The 24,961-nt window shown below is 38.4% G+C and overlaps 3 protein-coding genes across 3 annotated transcripts; 2 read left to right on the top strand and 1 right to left on the bottom strand.

The window, feature by feature from the left end:
* The first annotated feature begins 13,520 nt into the window (after positions 1-13,520).
* On the top strand, positions 13,521-16,294 carry LOC120120954 (ATP-dependent Clp protease proteolytic subunit 3, chloroplastic-like). Its single transcript, XM_039140441.1, has 5 exons — positions 13,521-13,868; positions 14,291-14,405; positions 14,704-14,879; positions 15,595-15,690; positions 15,797-16,294. The coding sequence occupies exons 1-5, from the start codon at positions 13,608-13,610 to the stop codon at positions 16,088-16,090; spliced, it is 942 nt and encodes a 313-aa protein (XP_038996372.1). The 5' UTR covers positions 13,521-13,607; the 3' UTR covers positions 16,091-16,294.
* Positions 16,295-17,190: 896 nt separating this feature from the next.
* LOC120121098 (ell-associated factor Eaf-like) lies at positions 17,191-19,582 on the bottom strand. The gene is made up of 4 exons (XM_039140561.1): positions 19,434-19,582; positions 18,328-18,626; positions 18,219-18,297; positions 17,191-17,767 (listed from the first exon to the last, which is right to left on the bottom strand). The coding sequence occupies exons 1-4, from the start codon at positions 19,558-19,560 to the stop codon at positions 17,325-17,327; spliced, it is 948 nt and encodes a 315-aa protein (XP_038996492.1). The 5' UTR covers positions 19,561-19,582; the 3' UTR covers positions 17,191-17,324.
* A 4,244-nt stretch (positions 19,583-23,826) lies between these two features.
* Positions 23,827-24,408, top strand: LOC120120946 (protein DETOXIFICATION 8-like). Its single transcript, XM_039140430.1, has 3 exons — positions 23,827-23,977; positions 24,065-24,267; positions 24,346-24,408. The coding sequence occupies exons 1-3, from the start codon at positions 23,827-23,829 to the stop codon at positions 24,403-24,405; spliced, it is 414 nt and encodes a 137-aa protein (XP_038996361.1). The 3' UTR covers positions 24,406-24,408.
* The last annotated feature ends 553 nt before the right edge of the window (positions 24,409-24,961 follow it).

Here is a 24,961-nt window from a genome sequence, read left to right as displayed (position 1 = left end):
CTTCGTTGTGAAGTTGAAATTGACTCTGGGTAAAACCTGCAAAGATATGCATATATGCGATGTTAGGGATGTCATGCTCTTAGGTATGCCTAAAATGTATATGCAACATATGTTATTATGGGCTCTGGAGAGAAATCTTGATCTCCGGTGGCCTGTCGTTGTTGACTTTTGATTTTGAAAGTTTGAGGTTCCGATCTCTGACCTTGACTTCTTCAAATGTTTAAATCTGATGTGCACATTCTGTTTTTTCTTGATTTGGGAGATATTCCTCAACTATCTCAAGTATGTGCATGAGCCTTGATCGGCTCTTGGGTACCTGTACTTTTCAATGAATCTTTGTACAGTAATATGCGATTATCCTTCATAAAAAATAAATAAATCATTAGGTTTAAATCTAATTCAAGATGCTCAAAAGGAATTAGAGGAAAGATGGTCTTTATTCATAAGGGAGGAGAAGGACAAATAATACATGGCAAAAATTCTAGAAAGCGAATACACGATGATGTGTAAATGAACGTCTTAAATATCGATAATGTGGGCACTTCTGAGCTGAAAAAGTCGTTTGGTGACCTTGAATGCAGCCTTTGCCAAAGGATTTTTGAAAATGCGACAACGTTTGGGAGAGTGCAACATTTCTCCGATTTGTTGAGTTCGTAGAAGATTCATGTGTCGAGATGTTTCCACTGTTAATATCCAAATCTCCCTTTCCGGGTTTTCACCTTGGACTCATCCTTGGTTGCAAGACGCCCATTGCGGGTTTTCATCTTGAACCCACCTTATTTTCTCTTCTTTTGTTCTCTTTTTTCCTCTTTTTCTTTTTCTAATTTAGGGCGCCCTTTTGGGTTTTCACCCTAAACGTTCTTCTCTTTTTTTTTACTACTTAGGATGCCCTCTTGGGTTTTCATCCTAAGCGAAGTATTTCTTGACTGCATCCGAGTTGATGGGATGTGGCAGTTCAGGTCCGTCCATTTCAGTCAGGATGAGGGCTCCTCCGGAGAAAGCTTTTTTCACGACATAAGGTCCTTCCCAATTTGGAGTCCATTTTCCTCGAAAATCTTTCTGGACTGGCCAAATTCTTTTTAGCACCAGATCTCCCTCGCGGAATATTCTTGGGCGTACCTTTTTTTCATGTGCTCGGATCATTCGTTTCTGATAGATTTGACCATGATGAATGGCTTTTTGTCTTTTTTCATCTATCAGATTAAGCTGATCATATCTGGATTGTGCCCACTCTGCATCATCCAGTTTGACTTCTGACAAGACCCTGAGAGACGAAATCTCGACTTCAATGGGTAGCACTGCTTCCATTCCATAGGCTAGTGAAAATGGAGTTGCCCCAGTCGAAGTTCGTACCGAGGTTCGATAAGCGAACAAAGCAAAAGGCAACTTCTCATGCCAGTCTTTGTAAGTTTCAGTCGTTTTCTCCACTATCTTCTTAATATTTTTGTTTGCTGCTTCTACTGCTCCGTTCATCTTTGGTCTGTAAGCAGTGGAATTGTGATGTTTTATGTTGAACTGTTCGCAAGCAGCACTCATCATCTTGTTGTTCAAGTTTGTTGCGTTATCGGTGATAATCCTTTCAGGTAGACCATACCGACATATAATTTCTTTCTTCAGAAACTTGCAAATAGTGGATTGAGTGACACTGGCATATGACGCAGCCTCTACCCACTTTGTGAAATAGTCAATTGCTACGAGAATGAAACGGTGACCATTCGAAGCCTTCAGATAGATTTGCCCGATAACGTCCATGCCCCACACAGAGAAAGGCCATGGTGACGTCATTACATGAAGCGAATAGGGTGGAACATTTATCTTGTCTCCATAAATCTGACATTTATGACATCTCCTAGCATGGTTGATGCAATCGCTTTCCAGTGTGGACCAAAAATATCTACATCTCATTATTTGTCTTGACATCATATGCCCTTTTGCATGTGCTCCACAAACTACATCATGTACTTCTTCCACTATCATTTTTACATCTTCAGCATCGACGCACCTTAACAGAACTTGGTTATGGATTTTCTTGTATAAAACCTCTCCGTCAAGGACGTATCCAGCTGCCAACCTTCTAAGGGTTCTCTTCTCAATTTCGGTGGTTTTTCCTGGATAACTCCGATGCTTGATATACTGCAGAATGTCGTAGTACCAAGGCTTAGTGTCTTTCACTTCTTCAATTTGGTAACAATGAGCTGGGTACTCATACGACTGCATGTTAATTGGCATCATTTCAGACTCCCCACCAGCCCTGAATGCGGCTGCCAATGTAGCTAAAGCGTCAGCCATCTGATTTTCTTCTCTAGGCACGTAGTGGAAGGTGACTTCGTCGAGCTCTTCGAGTAGATCCAGCACTAGTCTCCGGTATTCTAACAGTTTTATATCCTTAGTTTCCCATTCTCCTCGGAGCTGATAGATTACTAAAGTTGAGTCACCATACACCCGCAAAGTCTTTATATTTTGCCCCAATGCAGCCCGAATTCCTAAGACGCATGCTTCATATTCAGCCATGTTATTGGTGCAATCAAAGTTTAGTCTGCTGGTAAATGGGTAATGACTCCCTTCCGGAGAGATCAGGATTGCCCCGATGCCATGTCCTAATGCATTTGATGCTCCATCGAAATGCATTCTCCAGGAGCTGTCTGTTGAAGTATCTACTTCTTCTAAAGATATGGCCATCAAGTTTTCATCTGGGAAATCAAAGTCCAGCGGCTCATAGCTCTCATCAGTTCTGCTTGCCAAAAAATCGGATATGACACTGCCTTTTATCGCTTTTTGGCTCACGTACTCGATGTCGAATTCAGACAAAAGCATCTGCCATCGGGCTAACCTTCTGGATAGAGCAGGTACACCCATCATGTATTTTAATGGGTCTAACTTGGAAATCAACCAAGTGGTGTGATACAACATGTATTGTCAGAGTCTTTTTGTAGCCCAGACCAGAGCACAACAAACCTTCTCCATAGGAGGATATCGGACCTCGCAATCGGTGAACTTCTTGCTTAAGTAGTAGATGGCTCTTTCCTTCTTCCTGGACTCGTCATGTTGACCTAGGACACACCCCATGGAGCTCTCGAATATGGAGAGATACAAGAACAGAGGTTTTCCTGGGATAGGGGACATCAGGATAGGAGCGTGGGACATGTACTCTTTTACCTTCTCAAATGCAATCCGACAATTTTCATCCCATGTTCCAGGGCTGTTTTTTCGGAGAAGGTGAAAGATTGGATCACACTTGTCAGTTAACTGAGATATAAACCGGGCTATGTAATTCAATCTTCCTAAAAAACCTCGGACCTCCTTTTGTGTTCATGGAGGAGGTAGACTCTGGATAGCCTTAACCTTATCAGGATCAACCTCAATGCCTTTTCTGCTGACTATAAAGCCTAATAGTTTCCCAAATGTCACCCCGAAGGTACACTTGCTAGGGTTCAGTCGTAACCGGAATTTCCTTAATCTCTGGAAGAGCTTTCTCAGATTCTCGACATGTTCATTCTCGGTCTGTGCCTTGATAATCATGTCGTCGATATAAACCTCGATCTCTTGGTGCATCATGTCGTGGAACAGGGTTACCATAGCTCTCTGATATGTTACCCCAGCATTCTTTAATCCGAAAGGCATTACTTTGTAACAGAAAGTTCCCCACATTGTGACGAAAGTGGTCTTCTCCATGTCTTCGAGATGCATCTTGATCTGATTATACCCCGAAAATCCATCCATGAATGAAAAGTAGGCGTTCTCGGCCGTGTTGTCCACCAGAGTGTCTATGTGTGGCAGAGGAAAGTTGTCATTGGAACTTGCCTTGTTAAGGTCCCGATAATCGACACACATGCGTACTTTCCCGTCCTTCTTTGGCACAGGCACTATGTTGGCCACCCACTCCGGGTATTTGGCTACTTGGAGAAAACCGTCATCAAATTGTTTCTTGACTTCTTCCTTGATCTTAAGGAGCATTTCTGGTCGCATTCTTCTCAGTTTTTGCTGCACAGGTTTGAATTCTGATTTGATTGGCAGTTTGTGAACTACCATATCTGTGTCTAGTCCTGGCATGTCTTGATACGACCAAGCGAACACATCTCCGTACTCCTGAAGTAAGACTATCAGGTTTTTTCTTGCTTCAGTCGAAAGAGTTGTGCCGATTTTAACCTCCTTTCGATCTTCCTCAGTGCCCAAATTTAAGATTTCGATCGCCTCCTCATGTGGTAGTATTTGCTTTTCTTCTCTTTCTATCATTCTCAACAATTCGGTAGGCAAGTTGTACTCCTCTTCATTATCGCATTCATCAAATTCCCCAAGACAAATGGTTGATTCAAAATCCACCTCCGGATCAGGATCATCAATGCCCACATTATCGTTATCTGGGAACCTGAAAGGAAGAAGATGTGCATGTGTGAGAGGATAATATCTCACACGGAACTGTCAAGAACTAACTTTGAGAGTATCTGGAAATGAAGTACTGGAACGAAGGAGATAGATAATGAATTCAAAAAGAAAAATTTGTTTGCCATGGAAAAGAAAAATGCATCTTTTATTAAACTTAAACAAAATGTTTATTCACCCTTACAAAAGATCACCTATTGCCCCGGGTATAGGCAAATAGGGATAGTTCGAATATTACTCTGAAAGATTCTTGTAAACCACAGGTAGTTCTTCCACCGACCAACTGCTAGGCACGAACCCATGTGGCAGAAGGCATATCCCGGATCTATCTCCGTTGTCAACATCTTCTGTGGTCACGGTATTAACGTTCAGATCTTCCAGAGTCATTTCTAACTCGGATATGGTGGTCTCAAACATATAACCACCTGACTTGAATGTTCTGAAGAGCGGCGGGAATGTCATAGGTTTCCATTGGAGTTCGTTTCCAGTCAATCTGGCCAACCTTCTCTCCCGGTTCTTTTGGATCTCCTTTCTCTTTTCATGATAACTGGGCTGAAAACCGAGCCCAGATTGGTCTAATTTTGGGATAAGAAGGACAAGATTGACCATTCCTTGCAAATATTTCCCAAAACCTCTCCCGGTTCTGGCGCCTTGGCCCAGGGTTTGCTTGATCTCCATCCTTGTGCATTTGGAGAGTCGAGGTCTTGGGATTCTCTTTCCTTCCGCCACGAATGTGGCATTCACAAACTCCAAGGAGCGGAACGAACATTCTACCGCTTCCTCGTCTACCTCGATGTATGGAGCCTCCGTGGTCACGCTTGCCACGATATCTTCTTCAGCGTTGATAATTACTAAGGCCCCGTCAATAACAAATTTAATTTTCTGGTGCAACGTGGAGGGTACTGCACCTGCTTGATGAATCCACGGCCTTCCCAAAAGACAGCTATAGGACGCCATGATATCCATCACAAGGAACTCAACATCATAGGTGGCTGGTCCGATGGTCAATGGTACCTCGATCTTTCCGATTACCTCTCTTTTGGTCCCATCAAATGCTCGGACCACATTCTGACAAGCTCTCATATGAGAGGTATCTATTGGTAGCCTCTTCAATGTAATCGAAGGCATCACGTTCAGGGCCGAACCATTATCGATTAAGACACTTGGTAAAGCGTGCCCCCTACAGTAGGTAGTAATGTGTAACGCCTTTGTTCGGCATCTTCCTCCGGATGGAATCTCATCATCTGAAAACGAGATGAGATTATCAACTTGAATATTATTCACCAGTCGATCCATCTTGCTGACTGGTATGTCTTGTGGCACGAACGTTTGATTAAGGACATTCAACAGCGCTTCTCGGTGTGCTTCCGAGCTTAAAAATAGTGCTAGCATTGAAGTACGTGTAGGTAAGTTGTGGAGCTGTTCTACAATGTTGTACTCGCTGTGCTTCAAGATCTTGAGGAACTCTTTAGCTTCTTCCTCCTTTATAGGTTCATTGACAACTAACACATCTTCTTTGAATGGCTCAAGTGGTCTTTGCCCCACTTTGCTATCGCATCCTTTGGAAGTACTCACCTGGCATTCGTATTTCCATGGCACTTGACGATTGTCCTTATATTGAAAAGGCCGAGGTGCTGAGATTACCACCTTGGCTGGTGTTGTTACTATCATGCTTGCCTTAGGGGTAATTATCAAAGGACTACCCCTACCAAATCTTCTTTCTGATGATTCTCCAGTGGCACAAACATCTGCTTCCAAGGACTCTTGCATTTCTTCGTAAAACTCCAGCTCCTTCCGATCCATCATGAGCTGGACTAACAATCTGAACTCTGGGCAATCTTGCACTTTATGCCCTTCTTTGTTGTGGTAACAACAATGGTTACCATCTTCATTTTCTGTCGTATCTGGATATGGTGCAAGAAATCATGCCTTTACCATTTGGCTCCATACCCAAGCCAAAGGAGATTTAATTTCTGAAACACTTGATTTAATTCTCCTTCCCCCTTCAGTAGTAATGGCATTGATTACTGTCTCCTGATGATTGGGCAAGGGATTCTGGGCGACGTTTGGTGCTCCGGAGTTGAAAGTGATCCAATTCTTGTTTCGCATTCGTTGCACAAGTCTCTTGAATACGAGACAACTTTCAATCGAATACCCCTGCACACCGCCATGGTATTCGCAGTGAGCGCTCTCGTCATACCATTTCGGGTAAGGGGGATTTATTGGATTCATAGGATAAGGCGACACTGCATGAGTGTCGAAGAGCTGTTGGTATAATTCTTTATACGTCATGGGAATGGGGTCAAACTGCTCCCTTTCCCTTTCTCTTCTTGGTTCTCTCTGGTTCTGTCTAGAAGTACCGGATGGTACAGCTGCTGTGGCATTTGAGCTTGAGATCGTAACCCCCTTGCTGACGTTGTAGGTGTTTACATTGTTGATCTCTCGCTCTTTGTTCTTCATGGGAGGTTTTTTAGTGGAGTCTCCTCCCTCAATATTTCCTTGTTTAATGGCCAACTCGATCATTTCACCGGCCATGACTAAATCTGAGAAACTTCCCGACGTGATTACTACCAAGTGCTCGAAGTAAGGTGCCTTCAAGGTCTGTACAAACAGCTTTCTTGTTTCCTTTTCATCCAAGGGTGGATGAACTTGCACAGATAAATCCCTCCATCTCTGTGCGTACTGTCGGAAACTCTCATTGTGTTTCTTCTCTAGGCTTTGTAACATGACCCGGTCTGGTCTCATATCGTTGATATGCTTATACTGCTCCAAGAAAGACTTGGCTAAGTCTTTCCACGTCTTGATATGAGTTCGGCTAAGCTGGTTGTACCACCGAATAGCTGAACCGGACAGGCTCTCCTGAAAACAATGGATCAGGAGTTGGTCATTCCCGCCATATCCTGTCATCTTTCGACAGAACATAGTGATATGGGCTGAAGGGCAACTGTTCCCGTCGAACTTCTCAAACTCAGGAACTTTAAACTTTGGTGGAAGCACCAAGTCTGGAACTAGGCTCAGCTCCATTGCGTCCACTCCATAATAATCATGGTCTCCCTGGACCATCTTTACTTGATCTTCTAATATTTTTATCTTTTCTTCCATCTTTTTGGCTTTATCTTCCTCATCAAAGTCTGGGACATGATAATCATCCGGATGATCATCAGGGATGATTGTAGAAGTTTGTATCTTCACAGCAGGTGCAACTTTCGCTTTGGTAACGAATGAGTCCCCGGGTAGTGCTGCTTTCCCTTTAGTAGCAGATGCATCCCCGGGTAATATTTCGGGTGAGATAACCACTTGCGGGGTTGGTGGTATGGCCACCCCCTCGGAAGATATGCCCCCTGATGCACTAGCTTGCTGTAGACCTGTCAACTTGGCTATGATTTGGTCGACCAAGGACTCCTGATTTTTCTTGATGGACTCAAGAGTACTTTCACTGTTCTGAGCCATCTTATCTTCTAGTTCCTTTTGAAGTCTTGCCATGTTCTCTTCGATCTTCTCCATTCTGGCTTCCATTTGTCTCTTTTTTGCTTGAGTATTGTGCGGGTGATGTGTATCTGATGCTTGCGGTGGTAAGCTCGGTGTCTGAGACATGTTCTGTTGGTTAATACGAATGTAAAAACATGGAAAATATAACATAAACAAACATGAAATATAAAATGCAGGAAATACAATGTGTGATGTATGCAATTGGAGGCATTGATCCAGAAAAGTGTTCATTATTATAAATAACCCTTATTCAGACAAAAATGTTTTATCTTTTAAGAGACATAAAAACAAATTAAAGGTACATTCGGACTAAATCCTCTAGACCCCGAACAGCTTCCAGTAGGTTGACAAGTCTTCTGCCTTCATCTGTCACCGGTTGAATGCCTTGTCGAATCATTCCAGCTTCCCTTGCTAGGACGTGAAGATGACGGGCTGCTTTTTGCACTTGATCCAGGAAATCTCGGATGGTTGCATCTCGGGCCCTCACCCTTCGTTGTGCTTGTTCCCAACGAAAACGCCATTGTAATCCTCCGTCGAAGGGCACTATCTGAAGCTCGTTTGCTTGCCTGTTGAACCCATCTACAATAGCTTCTAACTCAGCTATCGTCTTGCCATCTTTCTCATGTTGTTTCTCTAAGTCAGCTACCCGAACTCTCAAGCGCTGGTTCTGATATTGACTATCTGCCAAGCGTCTTTGGGCAGTCTTCGTTTGTTCTTTCCAAGCTCTCTCATCAGGCCCCTCGAACTTCCTTTTCAGGCTATGAGCTTCGTCTTTCCAGTATTCAGAGGTTACCTTCAACTTGGAGTTATCCTTGACCTTATCTTGATACCCCTTTCTCAAGTCTTCGAGTTCAAAACAGACTTTTTTTTGTTCTTTTTCCAATTTTTATGCCCGATCTTTCTGAGAGTCAGCATCAAGCTTCCACTGATAACGTTCAGCTTCAAGTTCCTTTATCCTTTGCTTCAGCTCATTATTCACGGCTTCAAACTCGGTCTTGGCTATCTCGAGTTCAGAAGGGACATGCCTGAGATGTTCTTCCATGGTCTGGGTGTCATCACAGTCTGGCACAGGGATGTTATCATTCTTTCTTAATCTTCGCCACTCCACATAATCCGGAGTGAGCATGCTTCTGGCAGCTACAACATCTATCCGGAATACTTTCCTCCACGAATCGGCTGCTTCTTTGATCATCTTCTTATAGCTATCGCCGTGATACTCAAACTCTGACCTAGCCAACCCGCATGTTGCTGGGACAAACTGACGTGCTCCATACTGTCTAAGTGCTAATAGCGGAGCATACCCGACTGCTCCCCAAAGTCCAAGTAAGGTCACAGTGTCAGAGTCACCACATCGGAAAAGAACGTCACTGAGAAATAGCCAGGGAGCTCTCCAGACAATATCCCGGTCCTGAAGATGCGTAAAGACCTTCATCCATTTTTCCTTCGAGGCGCCTTCGTGCCATTTTAAGGTGATAAATTCACCTAGAGGTGAATAGGTGGTACTGAAACGGTGGTAGGCAACCCCGTTAGTCTTCCAGAAGTGGCTGTGAATCCAGACCTGAAGGAGTTGAATGCACCCGGTGAATCTTCCTCCGCCAGTTCTTCGGCAATGGTTGAGAGATCGAAAGGTCTCGGCCAAGATGGCTGGTGCTGGGTTAACTCGTTTAGAAAGTTGCTCAAATAGTTCCACCACGGCAGCGTCAATGCACCCCAAAGCTCTCGAAAAGATGATCAAACCGTACAGACCCAGTGCAAAAAGGTCTATAGTCTTCCACTCATCAGGGTGGTTTTTCATTAGTTGCTTTATGTGGATCCATTCAATTCTTTCTCCACTGCCTCTACGCTGAGTCCGATCGATTACCCATTTCTCATCTACTCCTGTCACTTTGGCCAGTGCATTCTTGAAGGGCTGGCTTTTGATATGTTTAATGTAGGCTCGCTCAAGCTTGATGCTTTCACAATGCAGCAGTGTAGTGTATTCTTCGATGGTGGGCACCATGACCTCTTGGTTAAAAGTGAAGTAACTATATCCCGGGTTCCAGAATTGAACCATGACTCTGATTAAGGGCTCATCCGTCTTAACATGAAGCAAGAGTGCAATGTCACCGTACCGTTGGCTGAACTTCTGCCTCCGATCATTCTTCCAACTGTCCCAGATATCTCGAAGCTCTTGTACATTGTTTTGTTTTAGGCTGATAGGGGTTTAGCGAACCAACTCTGACACATAGCTTCCTTGAAGACTGTATCCCTTTTCACTTTGAGTCTTCTCGGACCATAGTCGTGCCTCAGCGTTTTCAATCTCTTGTATTACAACACCTTTGTCCATGAATTCAGATTATTTGAGTTTTAATAAACACCTTTTTAGGGATCAATGGCCTATTGTTATGATGCAAATGCTAAAAACAAACACAAAGGCAAAAAGGTTAGTAAAAATAGAAATAAATAAATAAATAAATAAATAAATAAATAAATGGTAAAGAAAAAAACATAAGGATAAAAAAAAAGGTTAAGAAAGAAATGTCCTAGGTTTTGGAATGTGGTTTTGGGGTAGGCTCTATTTATTCAAAGTCTCCCGGTTTAGGTTCTAAAAACGGTACCCGAGTTCTCCTTGCTGGCACCCTCTTGGGCCGACCAGACCCTTAGTCCTAAACCCATCACAGGCTTGTGCGGACTAAGTTAAACTCGAGAGGACACATTCCCTTATGCCCATACAGAGAATAAATTCACACGAAGGCATAAGGTATATGAATCCCGAAGGCTACTTGCTAGGCCCATACGGTGAATAAATTCACACGAAGGCGTCGCTTTCACCCCCACTTAAAACGGGTTCGGAGCTCGGGTTTAGAGCCTTAGATGAAAAATGTTTGGAAAGCTGAAATCATTAGAAAACGGTCAGTCCAACTATTTACTCGAAAAATATAATCAAAAATAAGTAATAAGGATCGAAATATTACCTTAAAATTTAAACTTACCCTTTTCGTTAAAAAGACAACTGGAAATTACCTTAGCCTGACTCACTTACCTGTGTCCCCAGCGGAGTCGCCAAGCTGTCGGAACCGTCTTTCGGTTGGGCCCCGGAATTGGGCTTCGACTTGAAAAATATGGATTGGAGTCGCCACCGATCATTTATTTTAAAATAAATGGGTTGATCGGATACCCTAGGTCTTACCTGATCTGCATCTTACCAGTGATATGTCGAGTTCGGGAGTCGGTTACGGTCAAGGAAGGATTAGCACCCTTGAACCGCCCTTTCGGTACTACATAATTTCCAGTTGTCTTAGATTAAGAAAATAGAAAGTTTAAATTAAAAAGGTAAAATAACGATCCTAATTGCTTACCTCTGATTGATTGAAAACGAACCCTTTAAAAGTCAAAGAACGTAAAAAAAAAGGTGGTAAAAAAATGAGGAAAGTAGAAAAAAACAGTTAATATACATATATAAATAAAAATGAAGACATGGAAGATAAAAGTACTAGGAAAGATATGAGGCAACCAGACAGAATAAAGAAAATAACAAGGTACACACAGCAATATGAATAAATATAAAGAAAAAATAAAGAGAGAAAAAAAATGGAATAAGAATATAAACAAATAAATAGATAAAAATAGGAAAAATAATACAAACATATATAAAAATTTACGTAAGAAAAATATATGCAATAGAATAAAATATATAAAGAACGAAAAAGAAATATAAATAATATCTATACATAAAATATAATATACTATAGCATAAATAAATAAAAAACTAAAAAAATATAGTATACTATAACAATGTATATAAATGTATATATATAAAGGATCATAATAAAATAAAACAAACTTGGGTGGCCGAATTAAAAGAAAATCAGAAACAGAGACTGAATCTTAATGTAAATTGAGTTCAAAATTGAAATCAGGGACCAAATCGAGCTCTTAAACAAAACGAGAGGACCAAACGTGTAGTTTCTCCTTTTGTTAAGAAAAACACGCGGATTTGGGTTTAGTATATAACTTAAAATTGTTTTAAAAAATTCATTTGTTCTCTTCTCCTTAGCCGAATCACTCATCTCTCTCTCATTTCCTCTCCACATTCAACCGTGTTCTTCAATTGAAGAACACGACCACCATGAAATCCAGAAAACGACCGATGGCCACCTTGCGCCGCCTCGTCGCCGCCGCTGAACGGCGACGGCCGCCGTTCATCGGCGGCAAAACCTTTTTTTCATTTTTCAAAGCTCTTTTCCTCTGGTTTTCAAAAAATCCGGATAGTTTTTTTTAGATCGGGCCTCGGGATTACTAGATCTAACAAGACAGATCTAAAAGAACTTCCCGTTCATCGGCCGAAAATTGTTCTATTTGGTGTCTTTCGGAGCAAAACAACGAAACCAAGCAACGAGAACCACATGCAAGCCAAGTACACAACGAATCGAAGGTAAAAGGAAAAAAAACAAATACCTTTATTTCTTTTGAAATTCGTACAAGAGTGCTTTGAAATAGCTATCTATTTGTTTCGTATGTTTTCTGGTATTTGTGCCTAAAGCTCTCTGATATTTCTCCTCCAAAAAACCTCCCTTAAAATCGTGTATGTTACCTCGTTTTATAGCCTAGAAATCGACTATTTTTAGAGCGTAAGACTCCTAATAGGACTCTAACACTAATATGCTTTTTGACTTGTTGGTGCACCCGAAAAATCGGGGTTATTGTCTTTGTTGCTGTTGGTGCCGAGGTCTCGCCGAAAAGCTCGGTCGTTTGGTTCGTGCGGCGCGAGGAGAAACGGCTAAAGTGACCCTAGTTTCCTTGAATTTTGGTCCTTGGATCAATATTGGATCTAACGGTGGGGCTGAAGCGGCGTATGGTGAGCAAGAGAGGAGAAAGCTAGGGTTCTGGAAACCCTAGCTGGACCAGTTCATGTGTTTGGTTCTGGTCACGTGTGGGTTGTCTGCTGGGCTTGTTCTTTATTTGTATTTGGGCCTGAAAATGTAATAAATGCAAATGGATGAGAAAAAATATGTATGTGATATATGTTATATAATTATAATATATGTATATATTATGTAATGTATATATACTATATATTATAAAAATTAACACGTGAATGTCATGCTCGGACGAAAATATGTGTCGACAGTATGAAAATGTCTTCATTTTAAATGATAGAAATATGCGTTATTATAAGAAATAAAATCTTTTAGAAGTTATTTTTGTAAAGAAAAGAAAGAAATAATATTATTTAGAAAAAATCACTTAAATCAACAATGCTTTAAAAGCTGGGTAATTGATTGTATATTTTATTTTAATTAATTTTTTAACTTTTATGAAATCATTTTTTTATTTTTCATATCTTAACAGATAAATAATTTAAATAATTATTTTTATATATTTTAAAAATAATATTAAAATATCTAAAAATATGTAAATAAACTTTAAATAGTTGTACCTGAAAGTTTATTAAAAGATTAAACTGGTATTTTAATTATAATTTATAAATCAAATCAGATATTAATATTTTAAAGAGGTTGATATAACAACATGAATATATTATTTTTTTCTATAATTGGAAGGACTAAAATATAAGTTTTAAAAAGTATATAATCAAAATGAAAATCTACTGAAACATTAATTGTCATTGATGTAATTTATCTAACAAAATATCCCAATCTGTTCTTGCGTCTCCTCGACGACTACCTGCAAAACCATACGGCGGACAAATCCCCAAAGAAAAAAGAAAAGAGAAGGATATATTGTTGAAAGAAAAGATGGAGATGAGTTTAACCCACATAGCCAAACCACCGCCATGTCTTGTTAACAAAAGTTTTGTGCTTCCAAATAAAAGAAGAGGGAAAACCATTTGTGTTAAGGCTTCAAGGAGTTCATTTCCAAAAGCAACCGTATCCAGCGACTGGGATGTCTCTGGTGTGTCCCCTCTTACTTCAGCTCCAGCTTGGCTTCCTAGATTTGAAGAGCTTGACACCACCAACATGCTTCTTCGTCAAAGGATTATCTTTTTGGGTTCTCAGGTTTTATTTTTCTCTTTTTGAATGCGTTGTTTCTTTTCTTCTCCTTCTTCTTTTTTTCTTCCAGTTTTTATACTTTGTTTTTAGCTTATATGTCGATTGGGATACTGGGTTCGGTTTAAAGGGTTCAATATTTTCAAATTTGTTTGTTTTTATTGTCATTTTTCTCTGTAATTTCAATCTCTCATTTTAGTCTTTATAATTCAGTTTGGAGTGGTTTGTTTATTAATATCTATTTGTATGATTTATGTTTCTTATGGATTATACAGCAATGGGATTCTCTCTCTTCTGTATTGTTGTTGGTTAAGGATTGAAATTCTGAATTTTTTTTATGGTTTCAAAGTTAGAGGTCTTGGTGATTATTTGGGTTTGAAGTTTCTTCGATTTGAATCCGTGTTTTTATTTATTTCATTGATATTGAATAGGTGGATGATATTACAGCAGATTTGATTATAAGTCAGCTGTTACTTCTAGATGCCGAAGACTCCGAGAAAGACATAAAATTGTTCATCAATTCACCCGGTGGCTCTGTCACTGCTGGTATGTGTATTGGTCTTCTTCCATATGTTTGATTCCTTGCTTTTATCCTCTTGTTGTTCCCTTTATTCATAAGCATTGGAATGGCCTTTGGAATTTAAGGAACTGTTTCAAAACAGTATGTTTTAGAGAATTGTTTGTAGTCTAAAGTTCTTAGCTTGGTTAGCTTCTTCAACATAATCATATGGTTAGCAAATGGTCTTGGTCAGTATTGTTTAATTGGCCATTAGAAGGTATTCACATAGGCCTGCAAACGGTTTAATGTTTATATTAACTTTCCCTCATTGATTGATGCATGTAGGAATGGGAATATATGATGCCATGAAGATGTGTAAAGCAGATGTTTCAACTATTTGCCTGGGACTTGCTGCATCAATGGGTGCATTTCTCCTTGCTACTGGTACGAAAGGGAAGAGGTTCTGCATGCCCAATTCAAGAGTGATGATTCATCAACCCCTTGGAACTGCTGGAGGCAAGGTAAGTGTGTGATTCCCTGCATAATTTTATGAACATCGATCTTCTGAGATAAGATTTATATCTTCGCTTCAAGGAATCCTGGGCACTATCAACTTCATTGTTTGTTTTCATTATTAAATGTCACGATAATGTTCAAATTTATACCATAAAGTTTTATTTATTTGTTGGCTGTTTTTGTTATTAAACTTGACATGCTTGCTTTCCAATTTGAAACTGCAAATTTTCTTTGCAATCATCACGTGTGTGTACATTCAAATGTGATTCAGAACTGAATTATTATCCCCCTGCTTCCCGAGTAAATATTAGTGCTTGAAGGGAGCCTTTGAAATCAAAGAACGCAATGAGTCAGAAGAAAACCATGTAGATCACTTTTCATGATTTGGATGTCCTTCATTTCATCATTATATATAATGTACATTGGTTTATCAAATGTGTCCATGATTAGTTCTTCAGAAGCAGTTTGTATTGTTCAAGTAGACTTTCTTGCAAAATGAAATGATGTTAAACATAGGGAAACTGGAGTTTTTAATTGAAAAAAGATTGAGCTTGGTGCAAAAGTTTATACTTAATAGAACAAGTCTGACTTGAACTCTACTAGTAATTTGTGTTGCTCGTTTTAATCGGATGTTGCTTTAGAAGGATATAATTGTCTGTGGCAAGTTAATTTCCTGTGGTTTCTGTTATCTACACTAGACTGTTTCATATATGATTACAGGCAACTGAGATGAGCATACGAATAAGGGAAATGGTGTACCATAAGATTAAACTGAATAAGATCTTATCAAGAGTTACAGGAAAGCCTGAAGAGCAGGTTTGATTGCCTTCCGACCTTCCTTTGTCATCTATTTTTTCCCCTTACACTTTGCATTTGTTTTCGTATTTGAGTCGTCTTGTTTTTACTACCCATTATGCTGCAGGTTGAAATAGATACAGACCGGGACAATTTCATGAATCCTTGGGAAGCCAAGGAATATGGTTTAGTGGACGGAGTAATAGACGATGGCAAGCCAGGGTTAGTAGCTCCGATTGCAGATGCAACACCACCACCGAAAACCCGTGTGTGGGATTTGTGGAAAGTGGAAGGGAGCAGGAAAGCCAAGAAGAATTTGCCTACAGAACACAAAATGCTGCAGAATGGATATAAAGGAGGTGAAGCAAGTGATGAGGGAAGAGACACAGAGCAGGAAAAGAGAGAAGCTGCTCCTTTGTGATGATTTGTGATGTAAGATTACATCATTTTTTCCTTGGAAAATCACAAAAAGGAACACATGCTACTTACGTTTGTATCGGACCTCGTTGTGCCCCTAAATCTGCTTGTTTTTATTTGCATATTAGAAATCTGGAGTTCATGATGCGCCGAATAAACAAGAAAGAAGATGGCGCGTTAAATCTGAGTCTTGAAATATTCTGACACAGCCTCTCTCTTCAAGTTGTCTTTTAGTTCAACATTGAATTCCTCTTGAACATAATTTATTTCAATTATAAAATTAAAGTAGTTATTTTCACATCCAAGCAATAATTTTATGATTTTACTCTCAGATGCCATTCAAGAAATATCATATGAACTCTCTGAATTGAGATATAAATTTCTTCATCATAAATATATTCTTGTTACTCGATTTCACTCGACTTTCGACTTAGAAAAAATTAAATAAAGTTTGAGTTACAAAATAGGAGTCAAATGACTCAAATTTTTTAATAATTACTAGATTTATTTTCAAGTGCGAGTTGAGTTCATTAATTCTGCATGAAATATATATATCATATGAAAAAAATATAAAGAAATACAAATGTATATTGTATATAGTTACAAAAATGTTTAAATTAAAGCTAATTAGTATCATAACATCATAAATATTTGCAATTGCATTTAAATATAAAATTAAACAATTCGAGTAAAATCGATTTGAATTTTTTTAAATAAAGTTTGAGTTATAAAATAAAACCTCTCAACTCATCTAATCTAAATTTTTTGATTCAGCTGAATCAAATACTCACTCTTATCCCTATTCCTATCACATCCACCTTGCCTTGAAAATCATTAAATTCAATATTAGTTCCACACTCGTCTATATCGTATTATAGGGTTAACGGATCCAATATCATAGAGTTTTTTCCTCATTAATATCAAATTCATCGGCAATACTATCTTCCTACACGTCAAATTTGTTGCTGACATCTTTTAGATTCCCAACAGTTCCTACTAGAGTTTTGGCTAGTGGTGTGAAAATAGACATCAGATTGTGGTTGCATCATTGCATGGTCATGATTGGGAGCATTACCATATTGTGACTTTTGGTATCATCTTCCTGTAACAAGAATATATATACATACAGTTTGTATATATTATCATCCAACATGTACTTCAAAAGCAAAACCAAATTAATAATCCATGCACAACAGTACTAGGCTGTTGTTGGAAGACCCTAAACTGCATCTAACCACTTAAGTAGAGATGGCCGAGTCGCCATCGCTGCTTTCACTATCACTACTACTGCTCCCACTCCCGCTCCCGCTATTATCACTTCCACTGCTACTATTTGAGCTCAAAGACTGTTCTTTCTCTTCAGCGTTCACCTGATCTCTAAGTGCTTCAGCAGCACTGCGTCCTGGTTTATAGCCGTCATCACTTAAATCTACATCAGCAATCTCTTCATCCGTGTCAACTTGATGTGGTAGGTTGATATCAATGCCGAAACCGGAGGACAACTTTTCAGAGGCATTGTCTTGCTTATCTGTTCCCAAACCATCATTATCATCATCATCATCAACAACAACAACAACATCCACCTGTTCTTCTGATTCATAATTTTTCGGATCTGGTGACGTGGTTGGTTTATTAGGAACTGAAGATGACGGGGGCTCTATGTTGTTCTGCTTTCTTGATTCTGCAATATATTAAAATTTTATTTAAAAAAATTAAATTACTAATAACATTAACATTTATATGTTGACTTTTTTTAAAAAAATACAGTATAATATTTAATGTACTTAAGGTTCATGTTTGAGTTCAAGTTCAAGCTTTAACCAAGTTAAGTTTATGATTTTTTTCCGAACCTTTTCGAACTTCAATTCATGGTTTGAAGTTCGAGTCGAGCTTGAAATTTTAGGCTCGCAAGTTTTCGAGCCGAGTCAAGCTCCATTTTATAGTTTTTTAATCGAGTCGGATTGAGTTCAGCAATACTCGAGCTCAACTTGACTCGTTTACAGCCCTACTGACAATAAGTAAAGATAACCATCTTCTATTTCAAGTTTGAACCCGGATTTAGACCGGTAAAATCATGGTGATGAAGGCCTAACATAACCTTATTAGCATCTAACAAACAAAGAGAATCTCACCTCCACTCTCAAAGTCACCGGTGTCAATACGTTCGACCTGAAGCTGTAAAGTCACATAGAAAACAACACAAACAGAAAAAATAATATTATTTTAGACAACACTAACAACAATAATGGGCGAATAAGACTCTGTAGCAGGGCCAGCTGAAGAAGGCATGGCTGTGGATTCACCAGGCTGGCGTACATGCCTCAACCGCTTCACAGCTCGGTGTAACCGCTCCAACCGAAAGGTCTCACCATCGAAGAACAAAACTGCATCATTGTCCTTGTAATCTTCACATGTCCCTTCAAATGTCACCTTGGGTTTTCCCTGTTTGTTGTTTTCAAATTCTACCTTAACTCGATTATCCTTCGTCTTGTGGAATGATCCTGGTTGGCTTTTATCAATTGATGCTGGCTTAAATTCATCTGAAACAGAACCAAACAAAAGATGTAACACTTACATTTTTGCGCTGCTGAATAATTTTCAGATACAGAAAGAAATTAATATATCAGTCGAATAGAACCCCTTCACTAGACTGATAACCAAAAATTGTGAAAAGAAAAAGGCTGATAAAAGCATACTTCCAAGCAAATGATATTATCTGACTTATCTCTCGTGTAAACATCAAATGCAACTCTCAATATCCAAACCAGACATCTCATAGCTGGAGATTCAGTGCTGGAGATTCGGTACTGGAGACCAAAACCAAGAATATTCAATTCAAATCTCAATGATTTTCATATTTGTAAAGGACTGCAAAAACAAAGCTAAAGGCCTAAATGATTTTCGACTCATAAAAAAGAACATATTAAGCTATTCCAATTGAATATTAATCCTTGATACAGATAGGAAAATAATATATGAAGTTATCCCATTGAAACAAACCATTGCTAATCAAAGCGATTCATTGTATTGCTAATCAAATATAAAAATCATGGAAAAGGAAAGCAAATCAATCTACATACTATCAGAAAAAAAATCTTTTACCCTACTCTCTATAATTTTATTGTATATACTGCTGTAACAATCTCTCTAATTTCATTTTTTTTTTCAAAATTGAATTCGAAGATCATCAAATTTTGTATATTCAATTAAAACTTCCTATTTTATTTTTTGTCGAAATAGGTATAATGTATTGAAAGATCAAATATACATATGGAAGAAGGTTAAAAGATGTTTTCTGGGTTACCAAACAGAACCCTGGAATATTGAAAGGGGGACTGATTGCTTACAGCGTAAAGTGCAGAATTTGGAAGAATGTTGCTGTTGGTCCTTGAAGGAAGACCCTAAACTTATATTGTACCATCGATTAGGCTTCGGAGCAGTGCTCGGTTCTTCTTTGTTGCTGTTATTTGCCATTTTTTAAACCCTAGAAGAAATCTGCGTGTGTTTTGGGGTGGGGTTTAGGGCAATTGGGTAAAAAAAAATTATATCATTCCTCACAAAACTTTACTATCTCTCCTATTTTACTCACCAAATTTCAATTTGTTCTCTGAACTTTACAGATTAGAACATTTTGCTCACTTTGCCGTTAAATAGTTAACGGCGTTATGACATGACACAAGCATCAAAACAATTTCGTTTAGAAAAACTCAAATATACACCAAAACGATATCGTTTTGAATCCTATATTGAAAGTACGACCACCACGTCATTTTCATTTTCTCTCCGTCGACCTCCACGTCCTTTTCATTCCGACCACCATCGTTAAGGGTGGTCGTTCGGTGTCAATTTTAATGGGTCGGATTGTGTCAACTCCTGAGTCCAAATCTGGTGGTTGTTTTACCGAAAAATATCCCAAAACCCGTGAATTTGTACTAAAATGTTTCGACTTCCTCATTTTCAATCTCAAATTCGTGGACTTCAAAGCAAGTTCCGACAAAATGGAGGTCGTATTCGGACTCAAGGTGTTGAGGTGAACTGACCTGTGAACGACCACTATCTACGACGATCGACAGTGGCATCCATCCACCTTCTGTTTTTATTTAATATTTTTAATTTTTTATATTAAAAAATAAAAAAAATACCACATCATCTAGACGTTAGAGAGAAAACGGGGGAAGTGAGCAAAATGATTCAATCCATAAGTTCAGTGAGCAAATTGAGTAAATTAAAAGTTGTGTGAGAAAAATAGGAGAGATGGTATAATTTTGTGAGGAACGGTGTAATTTATCCCAAAAAAATATGTTTGGTATTTTGGCTTATTAATAATCTTAAATAACCTCAGTGACAAAAAATGCCTTATAATATACGATTTTAACTAACTTATTTTGGATTTGCCAAAATGACCAATTAAATCGCAATGCGATCGATAATTCGCAACGCGATCTCCGGTATCGCAAATCAGTTTCCAGATTCGCAACGCGAACTTCGACTATCGCATTGCGATTTACATATTCGCATTGCGATAATCCAAGTTCGCATTGCGATAGTCGAAGTTCGCGTTGCGATTTATTCCAAATTCGTTGCGATTTATTCCAAATTCGTTGTGATAGTCCAAAATCGCAACGACTGGTGGTATTGTATTTATTTCTTAAGAATTTTCTCTAAAAAGATAGTATTCGCGCGGACGTGTCGAAGACACGTATTACCACGACCACGACCCGACCCGAGACGAGACGAGAAGGACGATGGCGGCGGCGGTGCGCGAGAGTCCCCCTTGTTCTCTATCACTCAACAAGGAAGTGGGAAAGTCAAGCCTTAAATACCATTCCCAATAGTGTTTCCAATACTATATGGGATTGAGCATTACCAACACTTGTTTCCAATACAATGTGATTATTCAGGAAACAATTAACAATCATGCACCTTAAAACAACTGAATCAGCAACCAATTGCATTAGTATTATACGATTAAATATGTCATAATTAAAAGTCAATCTATAATCAATCGCGATTATTGCAATTTTAAGCAAAACATTCAAAAATAATATCACTATTTAAGGCTCAATCCCACATAGTATTGGGAACAAGTGTTGGTAATGCTCAATCCCACATAGTATTGGAAACACTATTGGGAATGGTATTTAAGGCTTGGCTTTCCCACTTCCTTGTTGAGTGATAGAGAACAAAGAGGACTCTCGCGCGCCGCCGCCGCCGCCGCCGTCCGTCTCGTCTCGTCCGCGCGAATACTATTTTTTTAGAGAAAATTCTTAAGAAACAAATGCAATATCGTCGTTGCGATTTTGGACTATCGCAACGAATTTAGAATAAATCGCAACGCGAACTTCGACTCGCAACGAATTTAGAATAAATCGCAACGCGAACTTCGACTATCGCAATGCGAATATGTAAATCGCAATGCGATAGTCGAAGTTCGCGTTGCAAATCTGGAAACTGATTTGCGATACCGGAGATCGCGTTGTGAATTATCGATCGCATTGCGATTTAGTTGGTCATTTTGGCAAATCCAAAAAAAGTTGGTTAAAATCGTATATTATAAGACATTTTTTGTCACTGAGGTTATTTTCTCTATTAATAAAGGCTTAAACATAAAATAATTGTTTAAATTATAGGGTTTTCATGAACAAGTATCTAAACTATTTTTTGAATGATCATAGTGTCTGAGGTTACAAACGTTATTACTTTAATTGTCTGAACCGCCAATAACGTTAATTTATTCTGTTAAGTGACGCGTACCACAATCTGATAATTTTGAAATTTATTTTTAAAAGAATATTGAAAATATTATTATATTTATAAAAAAAATCCCAAAATCTTTAAAATTCTCAAATCCTAACCCTAACTCGCCATCGCGTCCTTTTTGGTCGTGAGCACCATCGCCGACGTAGTCTCTGCCATCCTCTTAGTCATACATCGTTGTAGTTGTCGCCAATTGGTTGTCGAAATTGCATGGATCACGATTTTCATCCTAGGGTTTGCGGGGAATAAAACGTCAATTTGTCATCTATCAGTCACGGTTTTATAGGGGTTTTGGTTGCCAAGGGAGGTGAGGCAGAGTGAAGCTTCATCGATGGCAAAGGGCAACGAGCGACATGGGTTTGGGGTTGAAATGAAGGTTTTCAAAGTTTTGGGGTTATTTTGTAATTTCTATATTTTTTATTTTTAAAAATATAATTTTGTTTTTTAATTTTAAATAAAAAATTTAAAATTACCATATTGTGAAAATTAATGGCCCCTAACCTAAAGTGATAATGTTTGTAATGTTAGACATCAAGATTATTCAAAAAATAATTTCAGTGCCTATTCATGACAAGTAGTATAGTGTGGACACTTATTTTATAATTAAGCCGTTACTAGAGTTTATAAATTAACTTGCATGTGCATTATAACTTCCCTATAACAATCTTCGCTTGATGGAAATTACATGTGGCTTGTTCTACTCATCTAGTGATTACTTGTTGATTAGACATAGGACAACCTACTGCATTTTCTCATAAGTTTCACAATCTTTGAAGTTTTCAAATGCTTAGTTTTTAGTTCTTTTCATTAGAGCGTTTGTTACCCAAACTTATGTAAAGAAAACACTTTTAGTTACAGTAACTCAATTCTAGTTCATATCTTATCTTCTTAAATTTCTAAGGGTACTCTTTCAACCAGTTTTTCTATCTTTGAATTTCTTAGTGCCTGGTTTTATTCAAAGTTCAATTTACTAAAATGATTACGAGAACAAAAAAAAAAAAACTAATCCAAGATGCAAAAAAGAGATAATGATGTAAAATGGTTATCTCTACACCATAAAACTCCCTTAAATCCTTCAATAGCTTCACACCATCAACCAAAGTGACGGTGAACTTGTTTTGGAGCTTTAAGGGTGGTGAAAATGATTTTTATCCCAATCTAATCCAGATGAGTGGTTTACACCAAAAAGATGAAACCTTTTGATTAAGGTTTTTTGCTTTGAAAAATGGAAGAAGAGAAGATGAAAGTGAACTTGAGTATGCAAAGAGTTGATGCCAACTTAATGGCTCATTCTTTTGCTCATATTTCCCTCGTAAAACAAACCTCAAATCAGATTTGTTTCCTATGAATGGACAAATTATTCTCTTGGTCCTTAGCAATGGAATTTAAGCAAAACCCTCCATTTTTATCACATTTTCGAAAATATTAATGGTTTACTCCAAAATAAATATTATTTACCAAGTTACATCAAATAATAAACAATGACGAGGAAAGTTGTCTACTATTGAGCATAGTAAATGAACTCTAGTTGTACCTGAGCAGTTAAACAGTAAGGAGGGTTGTTATCTTTGTTATCAGTTTAACAAACTTGGTTAACCTACGTAGTCCTTGTATATAAAGCGTGTACATTTCTTCAATAAAGTCAGCTTCTTCTGATCATTAAAATCTTGCCAATATCATTGTCTTTGTGTTTCTTAATATGGTATCAATCGCTATAGTTCTTGGAGAATTCTAATCTTTCGATGTTATCTTAGGGTTTCTAACTTCTCTGTCTCGAGTCTTTCTTGCTTGTGTGTTTTTCTTGAAGTATCTTTTGAGTTGAAGATGAATACCAGCAGTCTTGGGCAGAATTCTGTCAATGGAGTTTGCGAGAAGTGCGAAGACGTTCACCAACAAGAAGGTTAACATTGTTCTTAATGAAATGAATTTTCTTCTTTGGAAACAAGTGTTTTTGACGGTTCGTAACCATAGATTGGAGAGGCAATGATAGTGAGCATTACTCTGTTCAGCTGCCGCTATGTTTTCGGATATCTATACAGCAACAAGCTGGAGGTCATCGACTATGTTCGGCAAATGATTCCGTTCATTTCTTTATCTGTCATTGTGGACAGTTTACTAGCAGTTATTACAGGTGAGTCTCCAATTTGATCGGTTCATGTGATCAAGGACTCTTCATGGTTTTCGACAATGTATAACTCGAGATTCTTGCATGTGACAGGCTTTGCAAGAGGAACCGGGTGGCAGTACATCGGAGCGTATGTGAACCTTGGGGCATACTACCTTGCTGGAATCCCAGTTTCAGTTCTGTCGTGTTTTGGTCTGCATTTGAGAGGAAAGGGACTTTGGATTGGAATATTGACAGGATCTTCTTTACAATTACTTCTGCTTGGTTTAGTTACAAGTTTCACCAATTGGCAAAAACAGGTTTGTATTTTACACTCCTTTTATGTGCATTCGGATGCTACCGTTAAACTGAGTGAGATTTTGCTATGGATGTTGCAGGCAAGCAAGGCACAAGAGAGAATGTGTGAGGAGAAAGTTTCCTACGGACTATTAGCTTGAAAAGGAGCATTAAGTGACATCTTTTTGTGCTTAGTTATAAAACCTACTAATCACCATGTTTATAAAGTATGAAGTTGACATCTTTTTGTCCACCCTTAAACCCAATAATCTATGGTCACTTTTGAGGGGGAAAAAAGGTTTCCTAATAGTATGTGATTCTCTTATTGCAAATGAAGAAGCCAGCTTACATGTGTGTAAAATTTTATGTTAGGGACTTAACACGAAATTTTAAAAAGTAATAGGTCAATAATATCATCCAAAAAAAGTAATAGCTCAATGATAATAAAAAGGGTAAACTAACCCATTAGTCACCAAACCGTTAGGGTATTCTGTTTTGGTTACAAAATTAAAAATCTTGCAAAATTAGTCACTAATGTTACACTTTATCTTCGATTTAATCGCTGACCATTAATTTTTTTAAAAGAAAGGCGGGCTCGTTAAAAGCCCTTCAACAACCCAAAGGTTTCAATTAGTATAATTCTGTATTTAGTACTTATAAATTCTATCAAGTTAGTCCTAATTCTAAATAATTCAACAAATTTAATTTCATTTGCAA

The sequence above is a fragment of the Hibiscus syriacus genome, unplaced genomic scaffold (assembly GCF_006381635.1).
Source record: "Hibiscus syriacus cultivar Baekdansim isolate YM2019G1 unplaced genomic scaffold, ASM638163v2 tig00110356_pilon, whole genome shotgun sequence".
NCBI classification, from domain to species: domain Eukaryota; kingdom Viridiplantae; phylum Streptophyta; class Magnoliopsida; order Malvales; family Malvaceae; genus Hibiscus; species Hibiscus syriacus.
This window is presented reverse-complemented; position numbering and strand designations above follow the sequence as displayed.